This window comes from Mobula hypostoma, chromosome 3, assembly GCF_963921235.1.
Source record: "Mobula hypostoma chromosome 3, sMobHyp1.1, whole genome shotgun sequence".
Classification (NCBI taxonomy): Eukaryota; Metazoa; Chordata; class Chondrichthyes; order Myliobatiformes; family Myliobatidae; genus Mobula; species Mobula hypostoma.
In genome coordinates this window covers 206,016,187-206,030,226 of record NC_086099.1, presented here as the reverse complement: position 1 = coordinate 206,030,226, position 14,040 = coordinate 206,016,187, and the positions used below count along the sequence as shown (strand labels likewise).

Here is a 14,040-nt window from a genome sequence, read left to right as displayed (position 1 = left end):
TCTCCTGACAGTCACCCAGTTTCTCCAATCTAGGGGTGACTACCTCCCTGTAGCTCCTGTCTATCAACTCCTCATTCTCCTGTATGAGTTGAAGGTCATCGAGCTGCAGCTCCAGTTCTGAAAACAGTTCTCTCGGGAGCTACTCAGTGCACCTGGTGTTTATCTGAGAGACTGGAGGTCTCCGAGACTTTCACATCCCACACAGAGCACAAAACACTGCCCCTGGAGCCATTCTCTCTCAACTGCTATGCCCTAACAGATGAGGAATTATCATAAAAACAGAGAAAAAGAGTAACTTACAAGATGTGTTACCTCACCCAAGCCTGATCTCGCCTGTCTGATGAGCCAAAGCCACTCTAAAGATTGGCACATTCAGAAAAATGGCTGCTCCAGTTGCACCTACATCACTTGCATTCCACCTTTCTAGTGAATCTCTCTTGCTGATCGGTCACTCAATGCAGAGAAACTCAGAGTGCTCAACAAAAGTATATTCCAGTCAAAAGTAAGGACCGTAAGTGTGGGGAGAGTCAGCCTTGGATAACTAAGGAAATAAAAGATAGTATCAAATTAAAAGCTCGTGTACAAAGTCGCAAATAGTAGTGGGAAACTGGAGGATTGGGAAAACTTTAAAAAGCAACAGAGAACAACTAAACAAGAAATAAGGAAAGGGAAGATAGAGCATGAAAGTAAATTAGCACAAAATATTAAAACAGATAGCAAAAGTTTTTATAAATATATAAAGCGGAAGAGGGTGGCTAAAGTCAACACGGGTCCCTTGGAAGACGAGAAGGGGAAATTAATATTGGGTGATAAGAAAATGGCTGAGGCATTGAACGACTATTTTGTGTCGGTCTTCAAGGTGGAGGGCACGTCTAATATGCCAAAGAAGGATGTTATGGATGAAATGGGAGGTGACGACCTTGATAAAATCACTGTCACTAAAGAAATAGTGATGAGCAAACTAGAGGGCCTGAAGGCAGATAAGTCTCCTGGTCCTGATGGGGTGCATCCCAGGGTGCTGAAGGAATTGGCGGAGGTTATAGTAGACGCATTGGTAATCATTTATCAAAACTCTCTAGTCTCTGGGCAGGTCCTGGCGGATTGGAAGACAGCAAATGTCACACCACTTTTTAAAAAAGGATGTAGGTAAAAGACGGGCAACTATAGGCCAGTTAGCTTACCATCTGTAGTCGGGAAAATGCTTGAAGCTGTCATTAAGGAAGAAATAGCGAAACATTTAGAAAGGAGTGGTTCTATTAGACAGACAAAGCATGGATTCAGAAAGGACAGGTCCTGTTTGACAAACTTACTGGAGTTCTTTGAGGACATAATGAGTGCAGTGGATAGAGGGGAACAGGTGGATGTTGTATACTTGGATTTCCAGAAGTTCGATAAGGTGCCGCACAAGAGACTTATAAATAAGATATGGATACATGGAGTTGGAGGAAGTGTATTGGCATGGATAGTGGATTGGTTAACCGATGGAAGGCAGAGAGTTGGTATAAGTGGGTGTTTCTCCGATTAGCAGTCAGTTATGAGTGGGGTGCCGCAGGGGTCAGTGCTGGGCCCGCAACGGTTTACCATTTACATTGATGATTTGGAAGAGGGGAATGAGTGTAGCATAGTAAAATTTGCTGCTGACACTTAACTGAGTGGAAAAGCAAATTGTACAGATGATGTGGAGAGTCTGCAGAGGGATATAGATAGGTTAAGTGAGCGGGCCAAGGTCTGGCAGATGGAATACAATGTTGGGAAATGCGAGAACATCCACTTTGGAATGAATAATAGAAGAGCAGATTATTATTTAAGTGGTGAAAGATTGCAGCATGCTATTGTGCAGAGGGACTTGGGAGTGCTTGTGCATGAATCGCAAAAAGTTGGCTTGCAGGTACAACAGGTTATTAAGGAGGCAAATGGAAAGGAATTGAATTCAAGAGTAGGGAGGTCATGCTGCAACTATACAGGGTACTGATGAGGCCGCACCTGGAGTACTGTGTGCAGTTCTGGTCTCCATACTTGAGGAAGAATATACTGGCTTTGGAGACAGTGCAGAGGAGGGTCACTAGGTTGATTCCAGGGATGAAGGGGTTAACCTCTGAGGAGAGATTGAGTCGTCTGGGACTGTACTCTCTGGGGTTCAGAAGAATGAGGGGGGGATCTTATAGAAACATACAAAACTTTGAAAGGGATAGATAAGATAGAAGTAGGAAAGTTGTTTCCATTGGTAGGTAAGACTAGAACTAGGGGACATTGCCTCAAGATTCAGGGGAGAAGATTTAGGATGGAGGTGAGGAGAAACTATTTTCCCCAGAGAGAGGTGAATCTGTGGAATTCTCTGCCCAGGGAAGCAGTTGAGGCTTCCTCACTAGATATATTTAAGAAACAGTTGGATAGGTTTTTACATAGTTAGGGAATTAAGGGTTATGGGGAAAAGGCAGGTAGATGGAGCTGAGTTTACGGACAGATCTGCCATGATCTTATTGAATGGCCGGGCAGGTTCGATAGGCCTGATGGCCTACTCCTGCTCCTATTTCTTATGTTCTTATGTAAACTGCTGCAAAACCCTCTTTAAAATCTTCATTGCCGCCCTGATTAAAGGGCGGCTCTTTTTATGCAGTCCTGACTTTGATTGTCCAACTCCTCATCTTCATGCAACTTTAAGTTACATATTTGGGATTATTAGAGTGCCTACATTCAACGGAACAGATTGAAATAAAGGAAGTGACATGTCTGGAAGCAATTATGCAGAAATTATACTCATTAGACTATGTAGAATTCTGACACATTACACTAATAGTAGTAACTGTGTAAGCCTGGACAACAGCAATACAGAATTCACAAGTGGAAACAGCAGACCAACGATCAAAACTATAGCTGAGACTGGTTGACAGAGGCAATGGACTAATACAGATTAAACAGAGAACATCGATAACCTGGTTTGGTAGGATCTTTCTCTTTATCTGCCTCATGACACTATTGTGAACACCAGAATTTTGCAGAAACTTCTCTTGCTTTCAACAGCACAGATGTTAAACAATGTTAATGAATTGGGGAAGATGCCATAAAGTTAGCTGTACTAGTATGAAGTGGTTTCACTCAATACGTTAGCAAGTTTATTAAGTGTGTAGCTTTAGCCTGTTCACGGTGGTCTGATTTTGAACCCTTAGTCCATGCAGCTAGCTAATTTCAGCCAGGTCAATTATGGAGATTTTGCAATTAGTAACAAGTACTTTTAGTTGTGCAAGGCAAAATAACATGGATTTTCAACATCAGTATACTCTTCAGCAATCTGTAACCTTAATCATAATGCTCATTTGATCAACTAGACAGCAGAAATTTCTTGACTTGGAGGACGGCCACTTGAATGGTGCCAAATGAACCCCAGCATAAGTGAAACAAGGTCAAAGTACCTTCAAGAAATAATGAAAATAATTGCAAGCCAACAGCCTTAAAATAATTACTACACATGAAAGCAAATCCCAAGATAATCCAAATCAATACTTTCTCTTTTCTTCTCCTGATTTCACAATCAAAAATACTCTTCATGTACACCCAACCTAAAAGTGTATGTAAATTACCTGATTTGAAGGTCTAATATAACTTGTCTATTGTCCACATTTTCTATGTACACCTTAATCCCATCAATTCGTAGAGGCTGAAAGGAGAAGAATAAAGAGATAGCAATTAAGTGAGTAGAAAACCCTTCCCAGCATCTGATGATAAAAAAAACTTCATAAAAGTACATATCAGGAAACTAAAAACAAACTCTCCTTCAGAATGGACATCTACGACACAGTATAGGAAAACAGTACATGGGTGGGAAAGGACTTTTCTTCTGATCATTATTGGCAGGCGAAGAGTCCGGAATAGTGCTAATAGAGCAAGAGTTAAAATGGAACAACAGGAAAAGCAAGTGATAAAGTAGAATGCAGACCAAATGCAGCCCAAGGAAGGCTTAGCTTAAATGACACAAGAAAGCAGGAGAGCGTGATGTACAATTTAATTTTAAAAATTCTGTTTTGAGGTACAGACAAGGGTAGAGGATTTGCTAGAAAGAGGGGTTTGAGGCAAGGTAGTAAAGAGAAAAAGATTGTACTGCTGGATTTATCACTGTTGGTGTTGGATAGGAAAATGAAGTTTGACACCACTGGGTAGGAAAATTAAGTTTTGTTCAAACAGTTTGAGTTTTGCACTAAGCAAATTGACAGCAGCATCCCTGTGAATTTGAAAGGCAAACAGAATACTGAACCAGAAGTAATAACCAGGGTGGGAGAGTTCATGGTTTTACGAAGGCTTAAAGCATAAACCGGTGCTTTAGCAAATCAACATCGAAGTACAAAGTGAATACAGGACAAGATGACAGAAATGAAGATACAATTCCAAATGACTTCAAGACAGTCTTTTCTATGCCTTCATATGAATGCACAATAAAATGGGGTTGAAAAGTAGTCAGTGGTGGTGATAGATAGAATAAAGTAACTGAAATTATGCTGGTCTGTCACTGCAGCCATGGAAAGCAATAAAGATTTGGATGACATTTTGAGCAGACTTTGACTCAGCAGCTAGTAAGGAACAGCATTACATTTCAACATTAAAGCATGATGTGAACTGAGCTTATCTGCTCTACAGACACAACATTGAAGTGACTGATCATAAACACAAGAAATTCTGCATGTGGCTGAACCAAATATTTTAGTCAATAGCAAAGCTTATGGAGGATGAACAGAGCAACAGCAATTCAGATGAAAGTCATGGGAAATAGCCCCTGTAACACAAATTCTAATTGCCATTCACCAGCCTAAAACCAAATATTATTCAGGTCTTACTGTACGCATGCATGAATTACTTCATTATCCAGAGAGCTAAATATGCCCAATCTCAATTTTATGGAGATAAAATCACCAATCAACACTGAACCATCTCTCTTTATAGAGCTCGAGTAATACAGCATGGAAACAGGCCCTTCAGTCCAACTCATCCATGCTGGCTAAGGTGTCCACCAAGCCAGACCCATTTATCTGCATTTGGTAAATACCCCTCTAACCCCTTATGTACTTAGCCAAATGTTTTTTTAAATGTTATTACTGTATCTGACTCAACAACAGCAGTTCATTCATTATATGCATCATGTCCTGCCTGAAGAAGTTCCCCTTCATATCCCTTTTAAGTCTTTCACCTCTCACATTAAACCTATGCCCACTAGCTTTCATTTCCTCTTCCCTGGGAAAAACACAATGTGCATTTATCCCATCAATACCACTCACAATGTTATACACATCTATAAAAGGACACTACTCAATCCCCTATGTTCCAAGGAATAAAGGTCTTCGCCTGCCCAACCTTTCCCTATACCTCAGGCCCTTGAGTTCTGGCAGCATGACTTTCAATCACCTCTCCACTCTTTCCAGTTTAATGATGAACAGGGAGACCCAAAACTGGATACGATTATTCAAATTAGGTATCGCCTTGTTGAATCGCAACATAGCACCCTAACTTTTACACTCAATGCCCTGACTGCTAAATGGATGAATCTTCCTCCAGACCAGGGGCTCCCAACCTGGGATCTACAGACTCCTCAGTGAATGATAGGGATGCATGGTATAAAAAAAGGTTAGGAACCCCTGCTCTAGACAATTTCAAGTCATAGAGCTGTACAGTTTATTAGCACTCTTGATGCCAGACACTGTTAAATGTTGCCTTTATGTCAATACTTCGCCCTTGCTTCTGGAACTCAGCCCTCCATCCATACTCCATGTAAGACTGCAATGATGTCAGGGGTTGAATGGAAACAAAACTGAAAGCAAATTAATGGTCAACAACTTCAGCTAGACAGCAGTATTGATAATACCTTCCATCACATTGCTAATGATTGACAATGGACTGATCTGGCGATAATAGTCAAGTCAAATTTATTTATAAAGCACATTTAAAAACAACCCATGTTGACCAAAGTGCTATACAAAGCATAAAAGGTAGCTAAAATCACAATTACAAGAAACACAGATATAAACAACAAGGCACACAGCTTACATGCACAAAATAAACAACACATGAGCCTAGGCACAAGCCAAAAATCAGACACATCAGGAAGATTCAAACACTAGTGAATAGCCAGAAATGGAACATTCCTCTTGGTGGACAGGATATTTCTGGGGAGTTTTGTTTATTCAATAGATGCCAGAGTTACGGTTCAACGAATATACTGGCTAGCTCTCTGGAGCACATAACTTGAGCGTTATAACTGGAAAAATATCAGAGCCTACAGCATCTGCCATAGCAGTGTTTTACGTTGCAAGGGGTGAGATCAAATTAGCTAAAGACAAGCTGATATTGGGGACCTCAGATGGATAAAATTCATTATTTATTCAAAAGCAGCGATGGACTTGCCACCATAAGAGGAAAAGTTTCTGGAAAGTACAAAATATTCAAGATTTACAGTGTTTCCTACTTAGTCACTCAATTTATTTGTAACAGCAACGATTTTTTTGCTTTCTCATGTGAAGATCTAGATCTGAGGCGTGGTTGTTTCTCACCTTGCTTCCCATATCAATCTTTGTGAAGGTAAACGTACTGAGATGGCTGTTTGCTCCCCTCACAGCTGGTTCAATTGTTTCTTTAAACAATTTCTCCACAAACTGACTGATGTATGGCCATAGATGTTTCACCGTCTGAAGGAAATAAAACAAAATATTTTTAAAACTAGATTGAGCACAAAAAGGATATTTCATACAGCATTTTGTGGAATTACAAACCTTAAGAGCAAGTGAAAACTATTGGTTCCACTAACTAATGTAAATGCATCAGATCCTTTACCTCTTCACCACTCTCAAAATAGTACTCATTTTAGTCATATTTCAGATTCATATTGGTTTACTGTCATATACACCATGGTGCAATGAAATTCCTTGTTCACATGAAGCTCACAGAGTAAACAGTACACTCGACAATAAGTATATTGTGCAAACTGAGATGGTGCAAAAAAAAAAGAGATGTTGGAAGTGACAATAATGGAAGAGGTAGATTAAGGGTTCAAGAATGTGGCAGCATCACCAGGAGGATCCACTTAGGTAATACAGTCTATAACAGCTTTCAAAACCAGCCTATTCCACTATATTCTTGTAATCTATTGTCTCCCATCAATTCCCAAATTCTTCTGCCAATAGGAAAAATTTGTAGTAGACAACCAAACTACGTATCAGAACATGCTTGGGATCACAGAAGAAACTGAAAGACACAGAGGAAACCCAAATATTCATAAAGGAAAGGTTCTAATCGACACAAACAGCACAAGGGGGTGGAATCAATCCTGGGACAATGCAGCGATGATACAGCATCATCACTTGCTGCAGCTCTGTGCCAGCTTCTCAGATATTGAAAAAATAAGAACTCAGACCAGGAGTAGCTCGTGGGCTCTTAGAGCTTGATCTACTACTCATCAAAATCATAGTTTTTGGTTAATTTAATTTCCCAGCTTTAGGTGCAAGCCTCAAGTTATAGCTCTTCAAATAGTCACCCATGTTCTAATTAAACCTCCACCATGTTTCCAGGCAGCAGATTCAGATCCCCATCCCCTCAGATGACAGAATGTCATCTCAGTCTCTTTTAAAGCAGCTTCCTGAAATGCTTTAAAACAGAAAGGAATTGATTATTCACGTTATATTGAAGTCAATGTTAAAGGAATGTGCATTTCTGCAACAACTCAACACAACTCACTAGACCTTCGGCATACTCCTCATGTATATTTCAGAAGTTAGCTATGCTTGTTACAGTTGCCTTTTAACATTGTTAGGCAAGTTAATAATTTGGTATTATTTACTGCATGGAATTAATAACTTTATTCAAAAGCAAGCAGGAAGCATCTTCAGAAGCAGAAAGATACAAGTAAAAGTGACCAGGAACATCAAGTTTTTGAAATCCCTCATCCCATCCAGCATTCTACTTTTTTGAGCCTGGCAGCAAGTTTGGGCACACAATTTCAATCCTGCCAATTGGTCTTCATCTACCTTCCAAGCAAGAACATTTACAACTGACCTCAAGGACAGTGATCAGTAGACACCCTCAATACTTTTCTACTTTTTTAAAAAATTTATAAACTCTTAAGCTAGAGGTACCATTCAATCTTCACTGAATTTTAAAAAGAAAGCACACAGCAGTGGCTACAGCAGAATAAAAATATACACAATGCTGCTTCAGAATTTGTCTTCCTTTGCACATTAGTTGTTTGTCAGTCTTTATTAATGTAAAGTTTTTTTTTCCCCATAAATTTTATGTATTTCTTTATAATGCCTCCAAGAAAATGACATATACACCTATGTGTTACCTTGAGATAAATTATTTTGACTTTAATAATATTTAAATGAACACTAAAAAATTCCTACCAGCAAACCATTAGCTGGAAGAACTTAGCAGGCTGAGCAGCATTTGTGGGAGGAAAGGAATTATCACAGTTTTGAGTTGATAATCTGCATCAGGATTCTATTAAATTAATTAACTCCAGTAAATTCTCTGCTTCACACTACTGAATAATTCACAATATTTATTTTGGATTTTCTTTAAAAGGTTCCCGTTATTGGTTTCGTTTCCAAAAGCTATTGCAACAGATTTACCACAAGTATGTTTGTGGACAACATAAAAGTACAAAGTTGAAAGTAAATTTATTACCAAAGTACGACATGTTAGAATATACTGCCTTGAGATTCAATTTCTTACTGGCATTTATAGGAGAAAAGCAATACATAAACAGACAGACTGACAACAACCAATGTGCAAAAGGCAAACTGTGCAAATAAAAATAATACTGAAAGCATAAGGTGTAAAAAGAGTCCTTAAAAGTGAATCTGTAAGTCGTAGAATCAGTTCAGAATAGAGTATGAGGTTCTCCACGCCTGTTCAGGCGCCTGATGGTTGCAGGGTAATAACTAGTTCCTGAACCAGGTGGTGTAGATTCTAAGGTTATGTACCTTCTGTCTGATGGTGGAAGCAAGAAGAGGGCATGAGTTGGGTGGCAAGGTTCACTGATGATCGATGCTGCTTTCTTGTGGCAGCACTCGATGTCAATGCATTCAATGGTTGGGAGGGCCTTGCCTGGGATGGACTAGGCTGTATCCACCATACTCTGTAGAGTTTTCCGTTCCTGGACATTGGTGGTCCAGGTTGTTTTGCAACCTATTCGGATATACTCAACAATGCATCCATAAAATTTGACGAAGATTTGGCATGTCCCCAAAATCTACATGAACTTTTAAGAAAGTAGAGCTGCTGTTGTGCCTTCTTCGTGATGGCACTTACATGCTGGTCCCAGGACAAGTCCTCTGATATGATAATGCCAAGGAATGGTTCATGGACCTCCATCTTCTTCCTCTTGTAGTTGAAAATCAGCTCTTAACTCTTAGCCGATAAAAGTTGTTGCTGTTATAAGATAACCAGGAAGATTGTCCAAGGCTGGAGCAGGATAGAGGTTGGATGGGAAGTTGGGTGGTGCACTAGAAGGTGGGATTTACTTCTGAAAAGTGTGAGGATGTGTGTTTTATTAAGTCAAATAAGGATATGACATATACAACAGATATAAATTGATTTTATTGATGTTATAAAATACAGAGAAGTCATTTGATGTGACAACCATACCTCTGCAGCACATCAGACTTATATGAAAGTACAATTACTAGAAGTGGGTATGAGAGCACAAGAGAGGAAATTAGTTCTGCCATTTGCAGACTTCTGAACTTAATTATGTTTTGGGACCTTGTTCTATGTAGGGTTATCCACTGGTTGAGCATTTGTAATCCATGGATAGCCTGAATTCTGAATGCAAAACTGTGGGAAAGATGTGGTTGTACTTGAAAGAATACAGAGAGATTCACCAAGATTAAAAGACTGTAAGGACAGATTGGATAGGCTCGATTCATTTTCCCTGGAGCAAAGGAACCCAAGAGAGCCTTTAAACTTTAAAAGGCATACTGTATATGAAAGTATATATCCAGAATATTTTGGAGTATCAAAAATAAGAACATAGAGTTTATGGAGATAGGGAGGAATTTTAAAGGAGAACAGAGCAACAGGTTTTATTTTTCTTTTACTCAAAGAGTGGTTGATATCCGGAACTCACTGCCAGAGGAAGTGATGGTCAAATACAATCACTACACTCAAACAACATTTGGACAAGCCCTTGAATAGGCAAGGCATAGAAGGATATAAACCTAATGCAGGCACATGGTATTAGTCTAATTAATGGACATGAACGTGGTGGGTCAAAGGGCACATTTCTGTGCTAAAGCTACAGAGGGGAATATTAAAAAACAAGCATTGAAGGATCAGGAAAAAAGGTCACAAATAATTCTTTCCACATCTGGTTGCTATTTCTACCTAGACTTATTCCAATCAATTAATCTGAAATAGATCTATCCAAATTCAGCAGACCCCAAACAACATCTACACAAGTTATTGTGCGTTCTTTTTTTGAGAAAGGAAAACAACATTTTGGAAAACACCATGAGTTTATCGTTGAACTATTGGTACTTCAACTATTGCTTCCATAGATGCAATTAAACAACCAAGAGTAAAGTATGTAATATTATGCTAGTAGACATGGAGGAAGCACTTATGGTGTTGAATGGAATATTTGTTTAATAAGCTAGTCATCAATAACATAAAATTATGAAAGGGATAGGTAAGATAGAGGCAGGAAAGTTGTTCCACTGGAAAGAGAGACTAAAACTAGAGGTCACAACCTCAAGATTCAGAGGAATAGACTTAGGATGGAGATGAACAGAAACTGCTTCTCCCTGCCGCCGCCACTGCTTCCTCCCCCCCCCCCCGCCCCCATGAGAGTTGTGAATCTGTGAATTCTCTGCCCAGAGAAGCAGTAGAGGCTATCTAATGAAATATATTTAAAATACAGTTAGAGATTTTTGCATAGCAAGGGAATTAAGGGTCATGGGTGGGGGAGGGGGAAGGAAGGTATGTGGAGCTAATCTGATTGAATGACAGAGTAGGGTTGACAAGACAGATGACTACTCCTATTTCTTATGTTCTTATCTGTGCAAACAAAATATTGAAAACACAACAAATATGGACATTTTACTACTAACACACATTTCTTTGACATATTACAATCTGCAATGAAGCTTTACACTTGATTGAGCTCACTATCAAAACCAAGAGCTACTAACACTTTGCTACCATGTTACCCATTCCACACCAGAAAGGCTAACCGCCTTATTGAACAACCCAACAATGTGCTTACGAGTTATTTTAACTACCAGTGGCTTTCATATGAACATAGGGGATACAAGTGATCTGAAGAATTGGTGCAGAAATTCATGCACTATTAAATTCTCCTTCTAAATTATTAATCTTCATTTATAGATTTTACTTTCCCAATAATTCAAACAAAATTATCCTACCTTGTTTAACCATTCCACCCTCTCCACATCTGGGAAGTGAACCTGAAAATGACAGGAGATTAAACATTAGTTTAAAATGGTTATAAAAACAAAAACAAAATCAGGAAAAAAACTATTAGGAACAACATTAAAGAGACAGGGATGATACTGCATAAAGAGAAGAGAAAGAAATGTTCATATGTGGCATAATTTTAGCTCCAAATTGACCAACTTAACAATGCACATCTGACTTGAATGAAGACTGCAGGACACATATGCAGGAAATCACGTGGGTTAAATGTGCCATCAGCTGTGGGAGCTCAAATGATCAAGCATGGAACTTGAGTGGCCACTAATACCACATTGAAGTGAATTAGAGACAGCAGAATGTTTCAGGCAAAGTATGAATAGGTGGCTATTATTAAACAACACTAGTGGTGCATAAGTTTCCTGTGAGCATTACCTCCCATATTAGTTTTCAACTTTGAACATTTGCAAGAGAAACAACTCCTCTATGGAATTCTGCTGTGGTCAAGTCCATGATATCATATACATGACAGACGATGATGGAGAATTCATTATAAAGACACAGGCAGACACTCCTTTGGCTACAGATTAAACTCCAATATGGGATGATACAATTGAGCAGTCTCAGAAATTCAGGGAGGGGAAGGTTTTCCAAAACACAAACATAAAGAGCGAGAAGGGATTGTGGGTTGGAAAATATTTAGAAAGAACTTGCAACAGCTATTTTCTGATTTATATAGGTACAATAAAGTACAGTATGTAATCAAAAAGAATAATTGTGCAGAATAATGAGTGGCTGAAGAATGGGGCAAAGACATTTATTAAGACAAAAGCTCAAACACAAAAATTAGTAAGTTCCATTCTCCTTTTGTCTCCTTCCTAGTTCAGATGAAGGGTCTTTGACTTGAAACTTTACCTCAATTTCTTTTCTCACTGATGTGGTCTGATTTGTTGAGTGTCTCTAGCATTTTCTGGTTATTTATTTTACATGTACAGCATCTGCATTTTTCTTAAGTGACTCACACAATTCTCCCTGGCTTTGAGCATGGTACAAGACAGTCTTTATACATGTTACGACAGTTTTAAAAAAAAGGGCAAATGCAGCTTCCCTTTCATGACAGGCAATTCAGGCCAACATTAGCAGTAAATACAACAAATTGTTTTGTTTACAAAAAATTACTTATCAAGAGTCAGATTTGTCAACGTGGAATTTTTAATGAAAGGTCAAGTTAATTGTTGGAGTAGTGTAATGGCTCCAAAATGCATTGGATATCCATTTTCAGTGTATCAGAGGCAAAATTTACAGGGGCATGCAAAAGTTTGGGCACCCCTGGTCAAAATTTCTGTTACTGTGAATAGTTAAGTGAGTAGAAGATAAATTGATCTCCAAAAGTCATCAAGTTAAAGACGAAACATTCTTCTAAACATTTTAAACAAGATTAGTGTATTATTTTTGCTTTGTATAATTTTAGAATGAAAAAAGGAAAGGAGAACCATGAAAAAGTTTGGGCACCCTAAGAGAGCTGAGCTCTCAGATAACTTTTACCAAGGTCTCAGACCTTAATTAGCTTGTTAGGGCTATGGCTTGTTCACAATCATCGTTAGGAAAGGCCAGGTGATGCAAATTTCAAAGCTTTATAAATACCCTGACTCCTTAAACCTTGTCCCAACAATCAGCAGCCATAGGCTCCTCTAAACAGCTGCCTAGCACTCTGAAAATTAAAATAAATGATGCCCACAAAGCAGAAGGCTATAAGAAGATAGCAAAGCATTTTCAGGTAGCCATTTCCTCAGTTCATAACGTAATTAAGAAATGGCAGTTAGATTAGATTAGATTATGAGGACAGAGAGTCCTCTCTTATTGTCATTTAGTAATGCATGCATTAAGAAATGATGCAATATTCCTCCAGTGTGATATCACAAAACACTGGACAGACGAAGACTGAAAAAACTAACAAAACCACATAATTATAACATATAGTTACAACAATGCAACAATACCATAACTTGATGAAGAACAGGCCATGGCACAGTAAAAAAGTTCAAAGTCTCTTGAATGCCCCACATCTCACGCAGACGGGAGAAGGAAGAAAACTCTCCCTGCCATGCCTGACCACAGTCTGACTCTGAGTCGTCCGAAAACTTCGAGCCTCCGATCAGCCCTCCGACACACAGTACCGAGCACCATCTCTATCCGAACGATTCGACCTCAGTCTCGGTCGCCAGCAGCAGGCAAAGCCAGGGATTTTAAGGCCTTCCCTCCGGAAGATTCTCAATCGCCCAGTAACAGTGGCAGCGAACTGGCTTTTCAGAAATTTCTCCAGATGTTCCTCGGTGCTTTCACGTCTGTCTCCATCAAATCAGAATTGTCCATGGCCCCTATTTAACGGATACAATATCATTTCAATGGAGAGCTGTGCGCGCATGGCATGCTGCTATCTCTTCCTCCCTCCACCGAACGGTGGAGGTCAAGTTGAGGTCTGGAAGACCAAGAACTTCCTGAGAGAACTGTTTGTAGGATTGCTAGAAAGGCACATCAAAATCCCCGTTTGACAGCACAAGACCTTCAGGAAGATTTAAAAGACTCTGGAGTGGTGGTGCACTGTTCTACTGTGCAGCAACACCTGCACAA

At 39.3% G+C, this 14,040-nt stretch overlaps 1 protein-coding gene across 4 annotated transcripts in view; it reads right to left on the bottom strand.

The window, feature by feature from the left end:
• The window catches only part of esyt2b (extended synaptotagmin-like protein 2b), a 200,906-nt gene that overhangs the window by 94,906 nt on the left and 91,960 nt on the right, over positions 1-14,040 (bottom strand). For all 4 annotated transcript variants that reach the window (XM_063044411.1, XM_063044412.1, XM_063044413.1 and 1 more), the window contains exons 2-4: positions 11,403-11,444; positions 6,534-6,668; positions 3,579-3,655 (exon numbers count right to left, since the gene is read on the bottom strand). In XM_063044411.1, the coding sequence (XP_062900481.1) occupies positions 3,579-3,655; positions 6,534-6,668; positions 11,403-11,444 (254 nt within the window). The remainder of the gene's footprint in view (positions 1-3,578; positions 3,656-6,533; positions 6,669-11,402; positions 11,445-14,040) is intronic.